Below are 25514 nucleotides of genomic sequence, written 5' to 3' on the forward strand. Positions count from 1 at the left end.
GCAAGGGGCGGGCACGCCGGGCAGAGAGCCGGCTCGGGGGCGGAGCTACCCCCGGCCGTGCGTGCGCTTAAAAAGCGCTAATGTGAAACCAGCCTTAGCTATATATTTCCTCTGCAGGTCAAACGGCATATTACATAGCAGTTGCTCAAATTATTGGCTGTGCATGTCATGCCTTTTATAGCTTGCTATGTGATGGTAGAGTTTGTTCATCTGTGGCCTTCGGTACTTTGCAATTGAGGAGGTTGGCAAGAAAGAATATCACTCTAAAAAAAATCATAAAACAAATAGATTTTACAAAAAAAAAAATCCATTGGAAAAATGGTTTTATACCAAGCAGAAATATGCTGTTTATTGAAAATGCCAAACACCACCATCTCCTCCTTAAAGGGTTTTACAATTTGGCTGATGGCCATTCCTTGTTAATATTTGATCAGTAGTGTTTTGACTCTCAACACCCCTGCTGAATAATGGGTGTCAAAAGACTGCAGAGTCTGGCAAGTACTGTGGCCTCTACTACGGTTTACCTGTAACCGGTCTACACGGTAGCCTTCACTTCAATAGAACAGTGCTGCAATTACCCAGCACAGCGGCATGTAGCATGCACAGTTATACAATGTACAGTATGTACAAATTATACCTAAAAGTATGATGGACTAAGATATATTGTAATAACGCTATATATAAGGGAACAAAAATGTTCTTAAATGGAACCTGTCACCTCGTTTTGCCGATATATGATGTGGCCGCTGCCTTTCGGGGCTTATCTACAGCATTCTGTAATTCTGTAAACCCCTGGTCTGACCTGAAAGACAAGTTTGATTATACTCACTTGGGGGGCGGTCCGGTCCGATGGATGTCGCAGGTTCGGGTCTGGCACCTCCCATCTTCATGCAATGTCGTCATCCTGCTTGCTTCATGTCGTGCTCCTGCTCAGGCGTACTGATCTGCCCTGTTGAGGGAAGTGCAAAGTACTGCAGTGCACAGTTGCTGGGCCTCTCCAACCTTTCTCAGTGCCTGCGCACTGCAGTACTTTTCTCTGCCCTCAACAGGGCAGATCAGTACACCTGAGCAGAAGCGTGACACGAAGCAAGCAGGATGACGACATCGCATAAAGATGGGAGGTGCCAGACCCGGGTCCTGCAACACCCATTGGTTCGGACAGCCCCCAGGTGAGTATAATAAAACTTGCTTTTCTTCTCTTTCAGGTCAGACCGGGGGCTTATCTACAGCATTATAGAATGCAGTAGATAAGCTCTAAAAGCCAGTGGCCGCATCTTATAGCGGCAAAACGAGGTGACAGGTTCCCTTTAACCATTTGATCTTCACACGTTTTTGGTTAGTTATACAATGAACCCGGTTGGGTGATGCAGGGTACAAATAGAAGCTGTGTGTAGTTGTGGCAAAGACCGAGCTGATCACCAGGGTTGGAACGCTGATTTTCCTGTATGCCATTTTGAGGACAATAAGAGAAACTGCTTAATCTTAGAGGCCGTGGCTGCTGTCCTTCATAGAGATTCAAGCATCAAGACAGCAGAAAGAAGGCTTGAATTAGCTGTTTATTCACAATCTTTAAGAAACTTGACAAATCTAGATGAAGAACGGTGATATTGCACTTTCCATAAGCAAAACTCCATGTGTTAAACTGACACCTATAAATGCAAACTCAAGGATGTGATTGCTGCTAAATATATAAATGGCAGCTGAAGAATAAAGCAATCAATTATTGCGTGTTTAATAATTGTAAGCAATCACATTGTAGAAATTTGTTTTAACATTAACACGTCATTTTTTGACAATTAGTGTAAAAAAAACTAATTAAATCAAGAGGTGTCATAGAACAGAGCATGAAAATTTCCATAGGGGTAAATACTTTTTATAGTCACTGTGGCTTTTCTAATATGTCCCTTAAAGACATTCATCGCATCACCAAGTCAGAGTGACATACAATACAATATCACATGCTTGACAATCGCTTGGGTTATGATTATCAATTGTAAATCACATCAACTCCACTAAACGGATCCCTACAACTGCCTCTCCTCTTAGTGCTGCACAAGCAATACAATTAGGGTGGAGACCTCGTAACTTATAGGTCTAGTTGAGAAGAACTTCAAATTAAAGTTGATAGCGGTATATACCAGTGTGCAAAAGTTTTAGGCAGGGGTATACAAAACACTGCAGAATAAGAATGCTTTGAAAAAAAGAAGTGTTAATAGTTATTTTTTTAATCAATTAACAAAAAGCAGAGTGAATGAGAAAAAGAGAAATTAAATCACATAAATATTTAGTTGGACCATTCTTTGCCTTCAAAACAGCAACAACTCTTCTAGGTATACTCTCACACAGTATTTGAAAACTCGGCAGAGAAGTTGTGCCAGACATCTTGGAGAACTAACCACAGATCTTCTGTGGATGTAGGCTTGTGCAAATCCTTCTGTCTCTTCATGCACTCCAACGCCGTCTCCATGATGTTGAGGTCTGGGCCATGTGGGGCCATATTATCACTTCCAGGACCCCTTGTTCATTTTCACACTGGAGATAATTCTTAATGACATTGGCTGTATGTTTGAGGTTATTGTCCTGCTGCAGAATACATTTATAGCCAATTAGATAACTCGATGATGGTATTGCAAGATGGCTAAGATCTGACTTTCTCAGCAATGCGGACATCATTAATCCTAATCAATTTTCCAACTCCAGTTAGTGAAATGCGGCCCAAATGCATCCTACCACTGAATCTGCGGTCCTCGACATTGCCTATTTTTTGGTGCTTCCTGAAAAGAGATTGACCAGAATATCTTGGATTCCCCACTCTGCTTTGAAATCTTTGCTTGGGAGAGACTCCTTGCTAATGCAGTGTCACTACTGTGTGTCCTTTTGCTGTGCTCAGTCCTTCCATTGTGTATAACTTGAGACAAGAAAACGTCTTTCACATCCTCACCTTTGTAGCAGAGATTGGCTGTTCCTCACCCAGCTTTAAGCCTTCTACGCAGCAGATTCCGTTTCACTTAATGACTGTGTTTCAACCTACATATGAAAATGATGATCCTTATCACCTGTTTGGTATAATTGGTTACTCCTACACCTGACTATGATCCTACAAAATCCCTGACTGTACAAGTGTACCTAGATGAACTAATGCTGTTTTGAAAACAAAGCGTGTTAACACCAAATATTTATTTGATTTAGATTTCTTTTTTGTCAATTCACTTTGCATTTTGTTAATTGATAAAAGCCGGATTACTTACCGGTAATGCTCTTTTAATGAGTCCACGACAGCACCCACTGGAGGTATCGGATCCGCCCCATTTGGAACAGGAAACCCTACAGGAAAGATAAAAGGGGGCGGTCCGCCTTTCCTCCTCAGTTTTGTATTTCAGAGTACCAGGAGGACCGCCAAGGATTAGGCAATGTCTTTGTATATCTAACTTTACTTATTCATCTTTAGCAGATACACTTTATTATCGATATCTTTAGCAGGGAGGGAAGTGAGCGGGTGCTGTCGTGGACTCATTAAAAGAGCATTACCGGTAAGTAATCCGGCTTTTTACCCTTCGCCACGACAGCACCCACTGGAGAGATTCCAGAGACCATCACCTGGGTGGGACCACCGTGCTAAGGATAGTCCTGCCAAAGCTTAGGTCAGCAGTTGATGAAAGGTCAAGTCTATAGTGATTATAGAAGGTAGAAGGGGATGACCAAATTGCCGCCTTACATATGGTTTCAATTGGAACGTCTCCCCTCTCGGCCCAGGAGGTCGCCATTGCTCTAGTGGAATGCGCTCTGATGCCTTCTGGAGGATTTTCATTTTTTGCGGAGTAGGCTAACCGAATGGCTTCCCTGATCCATCGGGAAATGGTGCTCTTTTTTATGGCCCTGAAAAGAAACGAACAGAGCCCTACACTGCCTCCAGCTCCTAGACCTCTCAATATACTTTAGGACAGTTCTTCTGACGTCTAAAGTGTGGAATTTCTGCTCCTCTGGAGTGGAGGGATCCTCAAAGAAGGTTGGGAGGAGTATCTCTTGAGATCTATGGTATTTTGTTGATACCTTAGGCAGGTATGAGGGGTCTGGCTTTAATAATAACCTATCTTGGTATACCTGAAAAAAGGGTGGATCTATGGACAGGGCCTGGATATCACCTACTCTTCTAGCAGATGTCAGTGCTACCAAGAGGGCCATCTTGAACGATAAGTATTTGAGGGATATCGTGTCTATCGGTTCAAAGGGTTCCCCCGTCAGGGCGTCTAAGACCAGATTTAAGTCCCATGTGGGGATTGTAGGTATGTGGACTGGTGTTATGCGTTCGCAGGCTGCAATAAATCGTGATATCCACTTATTTCCTGCTATATTATGGCCGTACAGTGCCCCTAATGCAGACACCTGTACTTTCAGTGTGTTTACTGCCAGACCCAAGTCCTTTCCTCTCTGTAGAAATTCTAAAATAGGAACTATCGGGACTTCTGCTGTATGGGGTGCTATATGAAACTGTAGGAACTTCTTCCATATTCTAGTATAAATCTGGGTCGTGGACTGCTTCCTGCTCTGCAGGAGAGTAGCAATCAGTGTTTCAGAAAACCCTATTGATCTTAGTAGCTGCCTTTCAAATTCCACGCCGTCAAGTGTAAGCTGTCCACTTGGGGGTGGAAGAAAGGGCCTTGGGAGAGTAGGTTGGGAATCGAAGGGAGGACCCAAGGATCTGTCACTGACATAATTCGTAGCCATGAGAACCACGGTCTCTTGGGCCAGAATGGTGCTATCAAGATTACTCTCGCCTTGTCCTCTCTGATCTTCCGAATCACCTGTGGCAGGAGAATCAACGGAGGGAAGGCGTATGCCAGTTTGAACTTCCATGAGGCTTGGAGGGCATCCAGTATGTCTGGGTGATCTGACGGAGACAGGGAAGCAAATGTTTTTATCTGTCTGTTCGCCCTCGTGGCAAAGAGATCCACCTGAGGTTGTCCCCATAAGGCTACTATGTCCTTGAAGATCCGGTGGCTGAGGCCCCACTCCCCTTGCCGAAGCGTGTGTCGGCTTAAAAAGTCCGCCTCTTGGTTGTTCTCTCCTCTGATATGAAGTGCCGAGAGGGACAACAAATAGCTTTCGGCTAAGTTTAAGATTCTTGCCGCAGAAGACATCAGAGTCTCTGATCGTGTACCTCCCGTCTGTTTATGTAGGCCACTGTAGTGGTGTTGTCCGACAAGATCCTGACATGTTACTGTTGGAGCTGTGGAAGAAAATGGTGTAGAGCATAGTATACCGCTGTCAGCTCTTTTAAATTAGACGAGTATTCCCCTTCCTCTCTATTCCACCTTCCTTGACAAAAGCTATTCCCCATATGGGCTCCCCAGCCATGGGGGCTAGCATCGGTGGTTAGGATACAAGATGGTACTATGACCCATGGGACTCCGGAGGATAGATGGTCATCCTCTAGCCACCACTCTAGAGAAGCCAAGACCTCCTGAGTTAAGGTTATCTTGCTCTCGAGGTGACCACCATGTCGCCTGTCCTCTTGGAGGATCTGGTGTTGAAGTGTGCGGACATGATAATGGGCCCACCGGACTGCTGGGGCACGGGAATTTAGCGACCCCAATAGCGACATCGCTTCTCTTAGAGACATGCGTGGTCTATCTATGGCTGCCTCTACTTTTCCTTTTGTGAGTGCAATCTTTACCTGAGGAAGCAGACATCTCTGGGTTGTGGATTCTAACTGGAAACCTAAAAACATCTGGAGGGATTGTGGAACGAGTCTGGACTTCTGTATATTGATGATCCAGCCTAGATCCTGCAAAGATGAGATTGCGTCAGCCACACGTTTGGTACATTGGGTGACCGAGTTCCCGATTATTAGGAAGTCGTCTAGGTAAGGTACAATTAGAGTGTCTTTTTGGCGAAGATAGGCCATCACCTCTGCCATCACCTTGGTGAAGATTCTTGGCGCTGTAGAGAGACCGAAAGGCATGGCTATATACTGAAAATGATGGATCCTGCCTTCGAACACCACTGCGACCCTTAGGTATTTTTGGTATCTATCATGGATAGGAATATGATAGTAAGCATCCTTCAAGTCAATCCCCGCCATTACACAGTTTGGAAAGAGAAGCTTTATGGTGGATCTGATTGATTCCATCTTAAACTTATAATTTTTTATAAACGTATTAAGCTTCCTTAAATTAATAATTGTTCTAAACGTGCCATCTGGTTTAGAAATTAAAAATAAAGGAGAGTAGAAACCTCTACTTTCCTGTCCCTCTGGGACCTCCACTAAAACCCCCTTGGATAATAGGCTCCGAATTTCTTCTTCGAGGGCCTTTTGTTGAACTATGGAGTTAAGGCGGGTTATAAAAAAGAAATCATAAGGGGTTTGAAGGAATTCTATCTTCATTCCCTCTTTAATTATACCTAAGATCCATGGGCTCGAAGTTATTTGTTCCCATTTTGAATAAAAACATTTTAATCTACCCCCTACTGGTGGGTCTGATTTTTTAATTTTTATTTTCACTCCGGAATGCTGAACCCTTGAACATGCTACCCTTTTGCTTTTCTTCCTTCGTGGGCCATCTATTTGACCTATCCGTTTGTCTCCCTCTTCCAAACGGTCGTCTTCTAAAGGTTTTCCTATAGAAAGGAATAGAAGAGTCAGGGAACGCCTTCTTTCTCTCCTTTGCTTTGGCGAGTATGTCGTCTAGGGCTTTCCCGAAGAGAAACTCACCCTCGCACGGGGTTGCACAAATCTTAGATTTTGATTGCGCGTCCCCCTTCCAGCTCTTCATCCACAATGCCCGCCTGGCGTTGTTCACAAGAGCTGCCGATCTTGCTGCCAATCGCAGAGTATCCGCCGACGCATCGGCCATAAAGGCTGCTGCCCCTCCGATCAATGGAATAGCGGCCCGTAGCTTTTCTCTTGACGCCTTCTGCTCGATCTGTTGATCCAATTGGTCCAACCATACAAGCATAGATCTGGCGGTGCATGTGCTGGCTACTGCTGGTTTAAATATACCCGTAGTAGATTCCCAAGACCTTTTTAATGCTGACTCTGCCTTACGATCTAGCGGGTCTGCCAATAAGCCTGCGTCCTCTACCGGAATGGTAGATTGTTTAGAGGTAGAGGCTACAACGGCATCAACCTTTGGCACCTTGGTCCATTTTAATAGCTCGTCATCACTAAATGGATATTTTCTTTTAGAGGCTGATGGGAGAAAACTTCTCTGATCGTGTTTTTCCCACTCTCTTTTTATTAGGGCCTTAACTGCCGGTATCACTGGGAACGCTCTCCTTTTCTTCTCTGCCAACCCCGCAAACATTATGTCTTGTGCGGTTTGGGCACCCCTTGGTTCCTCACACCCCATAGTGCTCCTCACAGATTTGACCAGGTTATCCACACTATCCAGGGGAAAACATGACCGTCCCTCCAAGTCTGATGACGATGACGAGGATGTGAGTGAGGAATCGGAGATTAACCCCTGTTCTTCCTCTGACTCTGAGCTAAGGGTCATCTGTTTCTTGCTCCTAGTCTCTGAGGGAGTACTGGCGCGGTTGAAAGCCTGTATTTCCTCCCTGATTATGGCCCGGATGTCTTTTGACGACATTGCGGACCCCTGCCTAGTCTCTCTGGTGCACTGCTTGCAGAGCTTTTTGGGGTAGGAGTCAGGGAGAGGTTCAGAACATAATGCGCATTCCTTATGCTTAGATTTTTCTTTTTTCTTTGTCTAGAAAGGGAGACCGAGAGGAGAGGGGGGGGGGGTAGGAGGTCAGCTTAATAGGCAGAGTATATACTTTGCACACTCACCCAGTGAAGCCTTATTACTGGATCGGATGGCTGAGATCCCGTCCTAGGTCTTGACTCTCCCGCCTCGCTCCTGCGACTGGTGTCTGTCCTAGCGTTGCGGTCCCTGGTGGAGCTGCCCCCCGCAGAGTCTCCTGCTGGAGCGTGCGCTTCCGTTGGGGACGACATGGCTCACCACCGCTCAGCTGCGGCGCTGTTTAAATAGATTGCGCGCTCTTTTTTTTCTTGTGTCCGCCCCCGGAAGTCGCTCCTCCTCCCCGGGATCACCGCGCATGCGCCGTCGCGCTCTCAGCCATCCTGCCCCAGAAGTTCAACCATTACTTCCGGGGGTCAGGAGCCTCTGCGCCGGCCGGCTACCGCGCCCCCGCTGGTACATGCGGCCTGCGCTTTTTATGTCACCGCCACCGCTGCTCCCTTCTTCGCGCCACTGGCGCACTTACCGCTAGCAGCGGCGGAGCCCTGGTGCCACCCGGCGCGCTCCTGGGTGAGACCGGGCGGCCCACCCCGGACCCGGTCATCACCCTCCATACACCAGACGAGGGGGGAGCCGTCTAACAGAGCCTCCCCCGACGCTGCCTCCGGACCGCAGCCCCTGCCGTTCACATGGAGACTGCACAGGCGGCGTGCATGGCCCAGGTATGTTTCCTGAAGGATCGTGGCTCCGTTTGGAACAGGAAACCAAAACTGAGGAGGAAAGGCGGATCGCCCCCTTTTATCTTTCCTGTAGGGTTTCCTGTTCCAAATGGGGCGATCCGATACCTCCAGTGGGTGCTGTCGTGGCGAAGGGTAAAATACAAATTAACAGCATTTTTTTTAAAGCTTTCTTACTTTGCAGCATTTTTTTTTACCACACCTGCCTAAAACTTTTGCACTGTACTGTAAATTTCAATTTGCTTTACCCTAATCTGGTGACCAGTCCAGTCGTCTGTGGCAGCTGGTCTTCACTTCTGCATCCAGCATCCTTGGTATGGCATCCTTACTAGGCCCCGTGACATCATGCATCACTAGAGTAAGCGCAAGAGATGCCCAAGATGTTGGCCCAAGGATGCCAACGCAAATAGAAGACAAGTGCAAATCTAATTGTTTATCAAGTCGAAGAGATCTATTTAACAATGTATGCTGTTTATACTGCAAAATCTGACAAATCTGGTTTAACTATTTATTTCCTGTAATGAGATTATTCACTTGATTTAGAAAATGCTTGAAAGTCTACATGAAGTATGGAAAAAAACGACACGAGAAAAAACAAACTGTATAGCAATATCTTCATTATCCATGATAAATATAAAACTTTGCTCTGCTTCATACAGGTATATAGTCCATTTCCCCTCAAAATGGTTTATCACATCAAACCTCTTTTTAAATTGAAGCCAGCTTTAGAAGCTCCTAATGGTCACCTGTTATTAGAGAAGAAGGCTGCATGTGGCCATACACTACATCAACTATATGGTCAACCATGTAATTTACAGGATGAGTCCATCTGAGAGGGGCCTGTGTTTTTTTTTTTTTTTTTACTTGCCAATGATGATTGAGGAGGCTCCCAAGCAATGGACTTTCCTCTAGGACAGTGTTTCTCAACTCCAGTCCTCAAGACCAAGACCTCAAGACGTCATGTTTTCAGGATATCCTTAGCATTGCACAGGTGATTTCAAAACATGCTCAAGCTTTAATTCCATCACCTGTGCAATACTAAGGAAATCCTGAAAACATGATCTGTTGGTAGGTCTTGAGGACTGGAGTTGAGAAACACTGCTCTAGGACTTCAATTTGCCTCAGCTGCTTAACGGGAAACCCCTTTAAAAAGAACTTCTCAGCAGTTTCATGCAGTCCTAATCATCAGTCACAAGAAATGGTACCAGGCTACCTCCTTACTATTTTCTTTGAAACAGCACAATTGTAGATAGAACCAGGTACAGGGAGAAGAGTCTACTGAATGGCTTCCCACTGGTTGCGCCTCCCCAAGATGGCTTGACTGACACCTGTCAATCACACCAAGTGGGAAGAAAAAAGCCAAAGAGGTTACCTTTAAAGGTAACCTGACAGTAGTTTCAAGCTACCCAATGCTATCCCATTCCAGTGTCCAGGCACAAGGAGCTGTGACTGCTAAATGGTTCCCTCTGACTTCTCACCATCTGTAAATCACATCAAATAGAGTGAAGAAAAAGCCAAAGAGGAACTGCTCAGCAGACACCTCTCCACATGCCGGGCACTGCAATGGGATAGCAGGAAACTTAAAATGTTACACATTAGAGATGATTTTAATGAGCTGCTGTAGGAATTTTCAGAAATTTTGCTAAATACGTATCTGTAGAACATCTGAACGCATCTAGGTATAAAGACGTTATTATTTTATACAATCTGGATAAAATGAACTCCAAGCATAGCTATATGTATAACAGGGTACCTGTGTAGAAGAAGTTCTCCCAAGGTCACGGGATTCACCCGCAAGCAGTAAGGTAGTAGCTTTGACCAATCCCAGCTCTCTTCCATTGCGGTACACTGCTAATAAAATTGAAGGTGGATTTAATAGTAATTAATCATAACTAACGGCACCAGTAATTTATCCATTATAAACTATGGGGGAAAGGCGGGCTTGGCCTGTTAGAATAAATCAACTTCAGACAGCCTACTTTTTATTCCAATAAGACAACAATTAATTTACAAATCCACTAAGTGGTGTAGTCATTATTTATTAAAAGATAAATCAATTTTTGTACCACATTCCAACTGTTAGTGGCAATTTGCCCAACTACTTTGTCTGAGAGCTATAGTCTTTGTTTGAAAGGAGAAATAAATGGATGCCTTGAATACTCAGTAACAATTTACAATTTCCTACTGTCAGCAAGAAGTTTACCAGGAAATAAACAGAGGGGGAGCTACGATTTATGCTGCACGATGCATCTTAATTAGAAGCCATTTTATGGTTCTATTCTAAAATTGGTATCATGGATTGAAAGAAACAGATGGTTCACATTCATATTTGGGAACATGCGAGTTACAAAATCTTGTTATCTATGACCGAGTACACAATAAATAAAAAACTATTTACACACTGGTTATGAGTGAAGGCTGGATGTCAGCTGAAAATGCATGTAAGATTTAAAGGGAAGTATCACAAATATCGTTGTTGGGACCAAGACATATGATTATAACATCAGTCACAAACTAATAAGTGATGGCCCCGATTCACCAAGACCAGCACGTTCTGGTAAGTGGCCGTGTTCCGATTCATTAAAGGGGTTGGTTATTACTCAGACAACCCCATCTCGATTACTGTATTACCCCATACAAATGAAAAAAAAAAACTTTACTCACCTACTGTGCCAACGCCATTTAAGCGAAGTAGGTGCCGGGTTTTCCGTGACATTGTTATATCACGTGAGCCCTGCAGCCAATCAGCCGATGCTAATGGGCCGCTTCACTCTCACATCTTACAGAAGTAAAAGAAACATCCAGAGGAAGTGATAAAGCAGCAGTATCTCTCAATTCTTCCAGAAGTTTTGTCAGTTTTGTCCATAGTAACATAGCTTTGAAGGCTGAAGGAAGACCTTATGTCCATCTAGTTCAGCCTATTTTTAGTGCAGCTGTTCTGCATTGTTGATCCTGGGGAAGGCAAAAACCCCACAGAGTAGAAGCCACTTTTCTCCATAGGGAAAAAAATTCCTTCCCCTAAGCTGGGTCAACCATCTACCTATAATATTCTGTTATTCGTAACCTTCTATACTGTTACTCACAAGAAAAGCATCCATTCCTTTCTTAAATTCATTCAGTGAGTTGGCCATCACCACTTCCTCAGGAAGAGAATTCCAGAGTCTCACTGCTTTTACCGTAAAGAACCCTCTTCTATGCTGGTGCAGAAATTGTCTTTCCTCCAAACGAAGAAAATGCCCCCTTGTTCTTGTCACAGTCCTTGGTACAAACAGTTCATTGGAGAGATATCTGTATTGCCCTCTGATATACTTGTACATATATATTAGGTCTCCCCTAAGTCTTCTCTTTTCTAGAGTAAATAGACCTAATTTTGATAACCTTTCTGGGTATTGTAGTGAAGCAACTCCATTTATCATTTTAGTAGCCCGCCTTTGAACCCTTTCAAGTTCAGTAATGTCTTTCTTGAGCACCGGCGTCCAAAATTGCACATAATACTCCAAGTGTGGTCTGACGAGTGATTTGTACAGAGGGAGAATTATGTTTTCATCTCGTGTCCCCAGACCTTTTCTAATGCATCCCATGACCCTAATTTGCTTTGGTGGCAGCTGCCTGACACTGGGCACTCCAATTTAGCTTCTTATGACTAAGATGCCTAAGTCTTTTTCCATGTCTGATTTCCCCAGCAGTTTCCCCTTTAGTAAGTAATTATAGCATCTGTTTCTCCTTCCAATGTGCATAACCTTACACTTATCTGTGTTAAACCTCATTTGCCATTTTTCAGCCCAATTCTCCAATTTACTCAAATCTGTCTGTAGTTGCAAACTGTCCTCCTTTGTGTTAACTACCTTACATAGTTTTGTATCATCTGAAAATGCTGATATTTTACTGTGTAAGCCATCCACTAGATCATTAATAAATATATTGAATAGTATGGGGCCCAATACAGAACCCTGTGGTACCCCACTAGTAACCCTGGCCCATTCTGAGTATGCACCATTAATAACCACTCTTTGTTTTCTATCACTAAACCAGCTACCTACCCATCTACACACATTTTCCCCTAGCCCAAGCTTTCTCATCTTACTTACCAATCTTTTATGTGGGACAGTGTCAAATGCTTTAGAGAAGTCGAGATAAATGACATCCAATGATTCTCCTTGGTCCATTTGAGAGCTTACATCCTCATAGAAGCTGATCAGGTTAGTTTGACAGGAGCGATCCTTCATAAATCCATGTTGATATGGAGTTAAACATTTATTAACATTGAGATATTCCATAATGGTATCCCTTAGAAACCCTTCAAAAATTTTACCCACAAAAGATGTTAAGCTTACCGGCCTATAGTTTCCAGGTTCCCTTTTACACCCCTTTTTGAATATTGGTACCACATTTGCTTGCTGCCAGTCAAGTCAGAGTGAAGTGGCGCATTACAGGTAAATGATTGGCTGCAAGCCTCACGTGACATAATGATGTTGCGTTAGCTCCACGAGACCTGGCGCCAAGACCCGAGGTGCGTCCAGGCTGTTTTTTTCATTTTACATGGGTTAATATAGTGGTTGAGTAAAGGTTGTCTGAGTAATGGACAAGCAGACGTCGCCACCACCCGTCCCAGCCCATTGTGGCAAAACTGAAAACACCAAAAGTTAAAAAGTTTTTGTGCAACCTCACATTGAAAAGTTGTGACATTTTTGCCCAAAGTGTTTACACCAGAATAACCACTTTGATGAATCAGAACTATTTTGTCAAATAAAAAAATCACTACATTTAACATTTAAACTTTAAAAATAAAAGATGAAAATTATATATTAATGGAGTGGCGTATGTGTGCTGCCACTCTAATCTCCACTTTGGAGTTTAGTTCATCTCCATCGGGTAAAATAAAAAAATATATGGAAAAATAACAAAATAATAGATGAGTTGATCGCCAGTCTTGATGAATGATGCTCTAATTTAAGATGCTCCATATTCATTAGGTGGCACAAGTCTCTTTAGCTGCCGTTCACCAGTGCAAGGAATGTGCTCCAGTTGGGTGCTGGAGTACATTTCGACAGTAATTTACGCCATTTCTGAGCATTTGTCAGATGGGTCCCCCCCACCACCACCACTACGAGGTAAGCTTCATACACTTTTCAAAGAGTGGTCAAAGCTGGGTAACAATGTTATAAGTCGCTACATTTTTGCACAACTCACAGTTGAAACAGTTTTACACCTAAACTCTGATGAAACTATTTGATGAATTACGACCAATGTACATGGACAACCTATCTGACTTCAGTTTGCTCGAATTTTAGCCACAGCTATTGCTAAGTTAAGTGCACAACTAAGCAATCTCCAGACAGACAACAATAGAAGAGAGTACAATGAAGAGCTCAATGATTGTCGACAACTCACTGTCACAATCATGCCACTCTTGCAATAAATCACTTTATAACAAGTGATGTTATTGTAGGGAGAATAATGGATTTTGCAATGAGATGTTCAAACAGCATATACAATGTCTGGGCGTCTACATACTATTGAATTTAGGCAATTGATTCACAATATATGGATACTGAAATGTATCATAATAGGTAATATTATAGTAATAGTCATACCTCACTCAGTACATTCCCACTTGGAAGCAAAAACTTTTGAAAAGGGTTGAAGGTCGATAGCTGGTCCTCAGTAGCGACGCTCAATTTAAATGCCTTGGAACAAGTTTTATTCTTTACCGAGTGTTCAGAAGACAAGACCTCATATAGATAATCCTAGAAGGAAACATGCATTAGTGTACATGAATAGAACAGACAATAATTCTAATACTATTATTTAACCCCAATCTCAAATTCAGTTCATTAACAAAATGTGCACATGTTCTGCTGTTAGCAATAAACCAATTAAATAAGAAAATTTAAATAGCTAAAAACAACTGTTATAACAAGTGGTTTATCGCAAATACAACCCAAAATGGCACTTTTAATGACAAGTTCAGTCCCCGAATTCCATTCACATCAAGCATCCTTAGATTTTAGCACTTAGTAGAGCACCTTTGACTGATAAGATCTGCGGCAAACATGATACATAACCAGATATCATCTTTAGACAATGTCCCTCAGAAATCTTAGTCTATTTCTCATGGGCAACTGCCTCTAGTTCACTAACATTCTTTGGGTTTGGGTGCTGCAAACTCCTTCTTCAAATCGCATTAAAGATGTTCTTTTGGGTCCATGTCAGGTGACTATGACTGCCACTGTGAATCCAAGCCTGGGTGGTATTTCAGGTAAACTTGGAATCATTGCCATAATGGAAGGTTCATTTACGCCAAAGCTTCAGCTTCCTCAAATAAGGTATGACTTTCACTGAGGTTCTTGATTCTTGAATGAATCCATATTGCCCTTCGGACAATGTAGGTTTTCGAGTGCCATAGGAAGCAAAGCAGCCCAAGAGTATCACAGACCCTGCCATGCTTCATTGTAGGTAGTGTGGTACTTTAGAGTATGCTTCATTCCTCCTTTTCCAGACAGATTGGCTGATCCACAGGTGAAAAATGTTCCTGTTTTGTTTCGATCTTCCACAGAACAGAATCCCCAAATATTTGTGTCTTATTTATATGGTTTTCAGCATATTGGAGACATCTTTTCTTAGGTCATTAGACATTTGAGTCTTGGAGTTTGGGTATTAAAACTCAAACATCAGGGCCTACTGCCATCAAATCTTGCTTCAGGTCTTTTACAGTCATAGAATCATAGAATCGTAGAGTTGGAAGGGACCTCCTGGGCCATCTGGTCCAACCCCCTGCTCAAAGCAGGATTCGCTAAATCATCCCAGTCAGATGTCTGTCTAGCCTCTGTTTGAAGACTTCCATTGAAGGAGAACTCACCACATCTCGTGGCAGCCTGTTTCACTCATTGATCACTCTAACTGTCAAAAAGTTTTTTCTAATATCTAATCTGTGTCTCCTCCCATTCAGTTTCATCCCATTGCTTCTAGTCCTTCCTTGTGCAAATGAGAATAAAGTTGATCCTTCTACAATGTGACAGCCCTTTAGATATTTGTAGACAGCTATTAAGTCTCCTCTCAGTCTTCTCTTTTGCAAACTAAACATTCCCAAATCCTGCAACCTTTCCTCATAAGACAGGGTTTGCAGACCCGTCACCATTCTGGTCGCTCTTTTCTGAACTTGCTCCAGTTTGTTGATGTCTTTTTTAAAATGTGGTGCCCAAAACTGGACACAATATTCCAGATGAGGTCTGACCAAAGAGGAGTAGAGGGAAATAATGACTTCACGTGATCTAGACTGTATGCTTCTGTTAATACATCCTAGAATTGCATTTGCCTTTTTTGCTGCTGCATCACACTGTTGACTCATATTCAGTCTGTGATCTATTAGTATACCCAAGTCTTTTTCACATGCGCTGTCACTTAGCCCTATTCCTCCCATTCTGTATATGCTTTTTTCATTTTTATTGCCCAGATGTAGTACTTTGCATTTCTCCCTGTTAAAAACCATTCTGTTAGTTGATGCCCACTTCTCCAGTTTATTTAAATCTTTTTGAATCCTCTCTCTCTCTTCTCTAGTATTAGCTATCCCTCCTAGCTTTGTGTCATCAGCAAATTTACCCAGTTTACCCTCAATTCCTTCATCTAAATTGTTGATAAAGATGTTGAACAATACAGGGCCCAGGACAGAGCCCTGTGGTACCCCACTTGAGACATTCTTCCAACTGGATGTGCAGCCATTTACGACCACTCTTTGGGTCCGATCACTAAGCCAGTTATGAATCCACCTAACAGTTGCCTTGTCCATTCCATACTTAGTCATTTTTTCAATAAGGATTGTATGAGAGACTTTGTCAAATGCTTTGCTGAAGTCAAGATATACTATATCTACAGCATTTCCTTGATCCACCCAATCAGTGATACCGTCATAGAAGGAAATTAAGTTAGTCTGACATGACTTATTAGTTACAAACCCATGCTGACTCTGTTTAATCACTTCATTCTTATCCAGGTATTGACATACATGTTGTTTAATAATTTGTTCAAAGATCGTTCCTGGTATAGAAGTCAGACTCACCGGCCTATAGTTGCCTGGGTCCACCTTCTTCCCCTTTTTGAAGATATGAACAACATTTGCTCTTCTCCAGTCTTCTGGCACTTCTCCTGTTCTCCAAGAATTTTCAAAGATTATGGAGAGGGGTTCAAAAATTTCTTCTGCTATCTCCTTCAGTACTCTGGGGTGTAATTCATCTGGACCTGGAGACTTGAATTCATTTAGGTTAGCTAAGTGTTTCCTCACTATCTTTCTGTTTATAGATATCCTGGATTCTTCTATTCCCTTAATAGGACAGTGAATAACAGTTGATGTTACATTTCCTTTCTGAGAGAAAACAGATGCAAAATAGGAATTTAAAAGTTCAGCCTTCTCAACATCCTGTCTTACCATTTCATCATTTTCATCCTGTAAAAATCCTATAGCATCTTTGACTTTTCTTTTACTTTTGTCATATCCCCAAAATCCTTTATTATTGCTTTTGACATCTCTTGCAAGCCTCAATTCATTTTCAGCTTTAGATAATCTGATTTGTGCCCTGCAGGTTCTGCAGACAGCATTATATTCTTCTTTAGATATGCCTCCCTCTTTCCATTTTATAAACATTTTTTCCTTCCTTTTTAGCATGTGCTTAAGTTCTGTGTTCATCCATCCTGGTTTCCTTAAATGCTTCCTATTCTTCCCTCTTTTCGGAATTGTTAACAACTGTGCTTTGAGAATTTCATTTTTCAAGATTTCCCATCCTTCCTGGACATTTTTGTCTTTAAGGATATCCAGCCATTGGATCCCTCCAATTCTCTTTCTGAATCCCTTAAAATCTGCCTTTCTGAAATCTAACCTTGACGTCTGAGTCTTCACAGGTCTTCCGCCTCTAGTTATCCAAAATTCTAAAATAGCATGGTCGCTACCTCCTAGAGTCCCAGCCACTTTTACCTCCTCAACCATTTCCTCCCTGTTTATAAGGATTAGATCCAAGGTAGCAGTTCCCCTTGTTTTCTCCCCTACCTTTTGGAAGATAAAGTTGTCAGCAAGAGAGGATAAGAATTTCCTTGACCTGTTAGTTTTGCCTGAGAGAGATTCCCAACAAATGTCTGGATAGTTGAAATCTCCCATGACAACTATGTCATATTTTTTGGAGAACTTGGCCATTTGATGCATAAAGAGTTCATCCATATCTTCAGCTTGCACAGGCGGCCTGTAGTAAATGCCTACAATGGTGTCCTTTCCATTGTTCTGTCCTTGTATTCTTACCCAAACAGTTTCCACAGAACTCCCAGTCTCTGAAGCTTCAATCTCTGTGCAGATATACGCGTTTCTAACATACAATGCGACACCTCCTCCTCGTTTATCAAGTCTGTTTCTTGCAAATAAGTTGTATCCTTCTAGTCTTGTATTCCAATCATGTGTATTGTCCCACCAAGTTTCAGTGATTCCAATGACATCATATTTCTTTTCCTGTGTTAGTAGTTCCAATTCTCCTTGTTTGTTGCCCATGCTTTGTGCATTAGTATAGAAACACTTTAGTTTGTGATTGGTTTCTCTTTCTCCAATATTTTTATTAATTAGATTCTTTCGTCTTTGTTCTTCCTTTCGGCTTCTAATAGCAGAGTTCTCAATAGCATTTGTCAGGTGTATGGCTTTTTCTGGTCTTTTGCTTCCCTTCCCATGTTGTTCTAGTTTAAAGCTCTCCTTACAAGTGTAGCAAGGCGACTTCCAAATACATGCTTTCCAGTCTTCGTAAGGTGCACCCCATCTCTAGCAAGTAGTCCATCGTATAAGTAGTTCACTCCGTGATCCAGAAATCCAAATCGTTGCTGACGGCACCATCGACGTAGCCAGTTGTTCACCTGCAGAATTTTATTCCACCTCCTTGTTCCGTGGCCATCCACTGGGAGGATGGAAGAGAAGACCACCTGCGCTCCCAGTTCTTTCACTTTCTTGCCTAAGTCTTCAAAGTCTCTGCAGATGGTTTCCAGGTCGTTTCTTGCGGTGTCATTTGTCCCCACATGTAGTAGCAGGAATGGGTAGTCATCTGTAGGTCTGAAGAGTCCTGATATCCTGTCAGACACATCTTTAATTTTTGAAGGTTTTTGATTATCTGCCTCATCAGGAATCTGGTGACAGCCAGTGATGGCTTCTTCTTTCTGCCACATCCAGGTAGTGTATACAATGTTCAGTAAACTTTATAACTGTAAATTATGCTTCCAGCTATAGCATTCAATGCCTTTGCTATCTTTCTGTATCTCTTTTCTGGCAAAGTAATATTCTCTTCTCTTAACTTTTTGGACCTGTCTCTTGATAACCCAAAAATTTTAGTAAATTGGAAGCCGTTCCTCAGATGCCTAACTATGCATCAAATTTGCAGCAGGTACTAATCATTAAAGACACATGTCATGAAGGGGTTTAAAAATTTTAAACATACAGTTTTGACATAATTGAAAACAGCAGAAAAAAATTACCTTTTTTTCTAATAAATCCAATTTTGCAAGGAGGGTTTAATCACATTGATTGCAACTTTACGGCTATAATCTACAAAGATATACGCTAGATCAGTGTTTCACAACCAGGGTTTCCAGGAATAAGTTTCCCTTAAACAATACAAACTCTTTTTCCAGAAAACTATATATTAATACACTTGGCATCACCTGTTCTATAACCTGCTGTTGGCAGATCGAACTACATGTCAATGTGACAGGCTTCCGTTAAAATACAGATCTGACAGAAAAAATAAGAATCTACCAGAGATTAAAGTCACGTCGCATAAGGGAAAAACTTAAAAAAATGAATAAAACCTTTGCACTGAATCACCTTTAAGTGCAATTTTCACCAATGTATTTATTATAGGCCTTTATGTTAATATCTTATCATTAAATTTCAGTTGAGGATTAATATGAAATTAATATAATATTTTTTATACAATATTGCAAATGTTGTAATCAAAACTTTGAATAAAAAAATCTGAAACAGTATAAAATCCAATTTCCCATGTAATTTCCTAATCTGCTATTGACTTTAAAAAGTATTACCAAGTCTTTGACGAATGCTTAGCTGCCAGCACAGTCTGCCTCAACCCAATACACACCTAATTGCTCGGCAAAAAGGCAGTTTCCCTACCTCATTGAGCTGGATGATGTGATGAATTTGCCTCAGGTACTCGCTGCCACCTGGTTTGTGGCAGACATCCAGTACCATCATGTTTATTTTCTGCTCAGTCAGATCGAGCCTGCTGCCTTGGTCTTTTAATACTGAACTGTCTTCTTGCATCGCAAAATCACTGGAAAAGGAGGAAATGTCTTACACAGCCTGCAAGAACTGCGAGAAAAATAAAGAGCTGCCACTGCCAACAGACAATATGTACATTCTGCACTCAACGGATGGATATCGGACTTTATATATTTATTTTAGATCATCGAAAAATAAAAAAATAAAAAAAAGTGTATTGTACAGTATAGGTGAAAATTTGTGAACACGAACGAGTTTATCTAGTAAACACGTCGCCCTTGTACATATAGACTTGTCTATGTTATGTCTGGTGCAGCACCATTCTTCTTAAGTCCAAAGAAGGTGACCGATTACTGCTGTCTTGAGCAGGATGTGTGCTTTAATTGGCTGTCTCCCCTCCCGTGCCCACACCAGAAAAAAATGCCATCACAGGACCTAATGCTTTTGGGACTCTCAAAAAATAATTTTGGGTCGATTTCAAAATACATCATCATGGTATCATGTATATGGCTTCAAAGTACAAAGCAAACGTAGATCACCAATGGCTCCAGACCATCGCTGGCCGCAAGGATGATTCCAGAAGGTATTGCACATGATCATTGCAGCCATAGATTGGCTGGAGAAATTAGGTGACATTATGGCAGGTCACAGTCCTTGCCAATGTAAGGCAAAATGTACACGGTGAGGTGCTGTGCGACAGCAATTCTTAGACTTGATGCACAACCAAAAAACATTGGTCTCTTACAATAGTTGCTGTCACATAACTACTTAAGAGCTGCGATTCTGCTGTAAAAAACACAGCCAAATCGGGGAAGATTCACAAGTTGCAATTTCATGCGACTCACAGTGAAATCTATTGCAAGAAAGGGGGCTGTAGCAGGACAACAACACCAAACATACAGTTACTGTCATTAATTATCTTCAGAGTAAAGAAGAACAAGGAGTCCTGGTAGTACTGATACGGCCCCCACAGAGCCCGGATCTCAACATCAAGTCTGTGCGTGATTACATGAAGAGAGAGAAGGATTTGCACAAGCCTAAATCCACAGAAGATCTGTGGTTAGTTCTCCAAGAAGTTTGGAACAACCTCCCTACGGAGTTTCTTCAAAACTGTGCAACTAGAAGCGATGCTATTATGAAGGAAAAGGATGATCACACCGAATATGGATCTGATGTAGATTTCTCTTTTGTTCATTTACTTCGTACTTGGTTAATTGATAAAAAAAAAAACACTATTAACACGTCTGTTTCTGAGAGAATTCGAGTTTTGCAGAATTTTTTTATTTTACACAGCTGCCTAAATCCTTTGCACTGTAAATCGTGTATGTGTATATATTAGGTTTCATGTATGGACTCTGCTAATCGTAGAATTGTACATTCCAAAACTAAACTTAGAGTAAACTAAGCGCTTTCTTTTTTTCCTCTACAACAGAAATTGGTGCTTCATTTGCAAGAATCGTTGTGAAAGTTATTTTTATTGTTCGGTTTATGACTAATCTGCTATTACTGCTGTTTTGAATAATTAAAATAAAGTAACGGCACATACAATGTTTTCACCTTCTACTATTCCGGCTATATTTATGCGAGAATGTTGGATTTTGCTTTAGTGAAAAACAGCTTCAATGAGCATGCCATTTTTTTTCTATAAGCTTGCCAAGTCTGATCTGCAAAACAAACCAGAGTAGGAATGGCCGAGTTTTTCTCTGATCTATCATTATAAATAAATATGTGCTAATAGCCACATTGGCTTGTATGGATCAGTGAGCAAGGAGCCACAGCCACAAGTGTGAATATTGAAGGAAATGTAAAAAGTTTAAACTCTTTACATTCATATTTGGAGTTTAGGATTATCAAGAAAAGGGGATAGACACACTGTAAATTGCGCCCAATCTCCTGCCACTCATCGTGTAGAACGGCATCATAAGCTACGAGAGATCCTAAGCCGTGGTTTGCACTTCAATGGTTTAGGATATGCGTAAACTATAGTTATGATTGAAGAAAAAAATGAAAAAAAAACCCAAAAAACAATAGCACGAAAGGGTCTTATCCTGATAGGGAGGATGTAAAGAAAATAGGGAATTGCACACTTGGAGAGGTTGTATGACCACAACAACATGAAAAGATGTTTTGACTACATCTGCTGCAGACTCGCAAGTTAACCTAGGAGGAAGAATTAAAAGAAGAAATCTGGGTTTTCTGAGCTCCCTGGAACACCAGTAAAGAGACCAGTGATCACCAGTGGACGGAGCCACGAAACCAGTAGAACTCTAATGCGGTTTATTGTCGACGAATTTCAAAATGAACAAACTTCCTCAGGACAAACCACAGTTGAATCAACAATAAACCACATTATAATTCTACTAATTTCTTGGCTCCATCCACCAGCGACTCCTGGTCTCATTACTGATGTAGCGGAGAAAACCCCCATGTCTTCTCTAATTGTTTATCCTATACTACAGTTTTAGCATCTGCCCTTAACAAGCTAAAACATCTATGTCAGCTCTGATAACACACCACAATAAATCCTAATGGACCCCATAGACAGTCATGGTTTCTGTGTTTTGACCATAAAATCCAAGATACACATACAAGCTGTTGAAACCTGCCAATACCAACATAATCAGATGATGGTGTATTGTGTATGGGGACCTCCCAACTATTCCGCACCATGAGAGAGAAGGCTCAGGCATGTTGCAATTACTGACTGGCGCTGACTATCTCTCTAGTTCCCTATCCACATGCGTAATATCAGAGGGAGGGGGTTTCAAATGAGTCAGTCACCAGAATCATACATCCGTCACCATTCACACATAGCAAGTATAGCCTATACTAGCGCATGGGTGAGCGGCCATGCGGGCCTTTTATAGCCATGCGCTTCCGGGACCTTCCAGACCTCTGAGATGGGCCAATCAGATCAGGACAAGGACCTGAGCATGTGACCCCCGATCTCCACTGGGAGATCGTCTCGTGGGCATGCCCAGTAGCGCGGCGAGAGGACTTAGCCTCTGGAGTGGTTTCCTGCAAAGCAGGTTTGCGCTACCATGGCTGGTCCAGAGGTGGCAGCAACATCCAGACCCAGAGAGTTGGTCTGAGCAGGGCGCCTGGATCGCCGAGATTGCTGTGCAGGTCCCTGAGCGGTCGGAAAGGAATGGGAGACCGCTGGATGTATGGCTCTGGATTCCTGCTGTGCAGTTGCAGGAATCCGACGCCTAACAGTGGGTTGGATGCTGCGGATGTACGCAGTGTCCAACCTGCAGCTTTTACTGACCGTGGGAATGTACCCTTATTCAGCGCCGAGATAAGCTGCTGCCAAACAAGTCTGGCAGCGACTCTCATACATTAGGACATAGGTAAAATAAGAACCATCTTACCAATTAGCCATGGTATCTGTAATATACATCTCCAAATCACCACTTATAGGTACACTTTACATTTTAGAAGGAGAGGACTGTACCCGTGCTCTCTTAGTTTTGCTTGCATAATGAAGCCTATAGGGACTAAAGGCAGCAAAGATCCCTTGTGTAAGAATAGTGACTAGGAACCTTAGCACTCCAATGGCTTATCATGGACTCTCCCTCTCTACTATCTGTCTCGATCAAGAAGCCAATAAATGTACAATATAAAACTATTACATGGACTCCATTGATGGATTAATACTAGTATAAGCAGAGCAAGTCATCAGGTTTCATCAGGTTTTGTCCTGGTGCGGTGTGTATTAGGCCATGTGTACTATGCATTCCCTGCCATAGGTTATTGCACATTTGCTCCGATGTAAAAGCTCAACATAAATGGTTTTACATCAGTTATAAATGTGGTAGCAAAGTGAATAGTAAGAGAACACTAATTTTTATTTTAAAACACAATATATTATAAAGGTTAATTGTGCCTTTTAGATACTAAGCCCACCATTCCGATCTAAATTATGACTTCTGAAAATACGCAAGCTTTTCTACTGCATCAGGGAGACAATTCAATACTGCTTCTTATGGCAGGTAGAAACCATCTTATTTTATCAGAGGATTTTCTATGTGTGTACATGAAAATGACATTGAAAAAGTTGAGGGCCCTCTGACAAAGGAGTGTATCACCCGAATTGTATCCTTTCCTGTCCATCACTTTGCAGGTGAAGCAGATGATTGGATTCAGTCAGTGCTATGATTAATGAGTTCCTCTATGTATGTGGTATAGCCTATCAATCATGTCATTAGGGAGAATGTGCCCTGAAAGAGGCAGACCTCAGCCAAGGAATAACTGCATTCATCTTAATCTGTATATGCACCCAGCCAGCCAAGTCAGGGTCACCATGATGAAAAACAATAATCTGCAACGCCACAAATTACTTTGCAAAGACGGACGTTTCCTCACTTTTTTTGGGCAGCATGTTCTCTAAAATACAAGATGACTGTTTACAGCCTGGGTGTTACTTTGTAGTGAAGGTTATTTTAATGAATAGTAATGTTTCCAGGCAGTGTACAAGACAGGCGGGACATACAGCTGCCACTTTATACAGGGGGAACTCAAAGTCACATCTAAACTAAACTACTTAAGATTCACTTTGCAGCAGAGGTCATCACTTGATTAAGTCTGTCTGTATTCGTATCTATAGGATCTGAAAACACTGTATTATTCTATACTGTATTACTGCTGCATAGAATAATTGATGTGCCCATCGCAGGCTGTTACGGCACATACGTCCTTTATCTTTATGACCATGTGGAATAAAAAGGGAACCGTTTACAAATGCAATGTGCTGAACAACAATTCATGCAAAAGGCGTACAGATTGGGAAATATTAAAGCTTGACCAAGATATGGTGATTGTTTTATTATTATTATTATTATTATTATTATTACTGACCATCCAGTGGGAAGAATATTTTTGTAAATCAAAGAATTATTCCAGCTCCGCTCCCTTCCGCATCGGGAGGCGAGTGGGAACGGTGACATCACGTCTAGAGATGAGCGAATCTGAACTGTAAAATTCGGGATTCGTACCAGACACCTAGTGTTCGGTGCTGAACTCTGAACACGGACTTCTCCTGGACGTCCGTTTTAGCTTTTGGAGTTCCAGGAAAAGAGATAGAAGAGAGAAACTTTGGCAGCCCAATGTAAGAAAATAGATACCTATACTCACCTCCATTACTGGCACCACTCCTTCGCCCTTGCACTGTGCCCAGCTCCGGTTTCTTGTTTGGTCAAAATGTAAAGCCTAAAGCCGATTATAGGCGGCTGACTGGCTGCAGTGGTCATGTAATGCCCCAGGTGATGCCAGGAGACTGACAGGAAGCACAGTACTAAGGAATACGGACAGGTGCAGGTCTGGAAGGTGATTCTATTTTTTTTTTTTTTTTTTTAAGATGAACTTTTAAAGTAGGGAACAACCCCATTCATATTAAAATTTCTAATGTAATTTCTCGTTTATATGTCCAAAATTTGTGAACTCACTATGATCCAGCGCTAATGAACATTTGTATCTAATTTGACTGAATGAATCAATGTTTATTTGGCAAATTTTTAGGTACAGGTATCTATGTCTTTCTGGATTTTTTGAAATCCATTAAAACATTTTTTTTTTATTTTTTGGTTAAATAGAACATTTCTATATTCCCGACATATTACTAGATTGTCACTTAGAATTTAAATAAAAAAATCAGTTTTTCAACCTCAATTACAGTATGATTGTTCCACATAACTATAATTGAGAGGAAGTAGAGAAAAGGCAAATTAATGTGTAAAGGACGTCTAGTTTTAAGTGAAGCTCTAATTCCATGGTTCTACTTGCAGGCGATGCTTTTCTGAGCAATTTTCAGCGATATTGTTCGGT

General features: G+C 41.8%; 1 protein-coding gene across 12 annotated transcripts in view; it reads right to left on the reverse strand.

Annotated features, from left to right (window-relative positions):
* The window catches only part of KIAA0825 (KIAA0825 ortholog), a 556500-nt gene that overhangs the window by 281157 nt on the left and 249829 nt on the right, over positions 1-25514 (reverse strand). For 7 of the 12 annotated variants that reach the window (XM_073589638.1, XM_073589036.1, XM_073589555.1 and 4 more), the window contains 3 exons: positions 19584-19743; positions 14032-14184; positions 10191-10288 (listed from right to left, as the gene is read on the reverse strand). In XM_073589638.1, the coding sequence (XP_073445739.1) occupies positions 10191-10288; positions 14032-14184; positions 19584-19743 (411 nt within the window). Of the gene's footprint in view, positions 1-10190; positions 10289-14031; positions 14185-19583; positions 19744-25514 lie in introns of those variants that run through there. The other 5 variants (XM_073589099.1, XM_073589234.1, XM_073589385.1 and 2 more) reach the window with 3 other exon arrangements.

This window comes from Dendrobates tinctorius, unplaced genomic scaffold, assembly GCF_039654945.1.
Source record: "Dendrobates tinctorius isolate UK_male_01 unplaced genomic scaffold, ASM3965494v1 ptg000003l, whole genome shotgun sequence".
Taxonomy (NCBI): domain Eukaryota; kingdom Metazoa; phylum Chordata; class Amphibia; order Anura; family Dendrobatidae; genus Dendrobates; species Dendrobates tinctorius.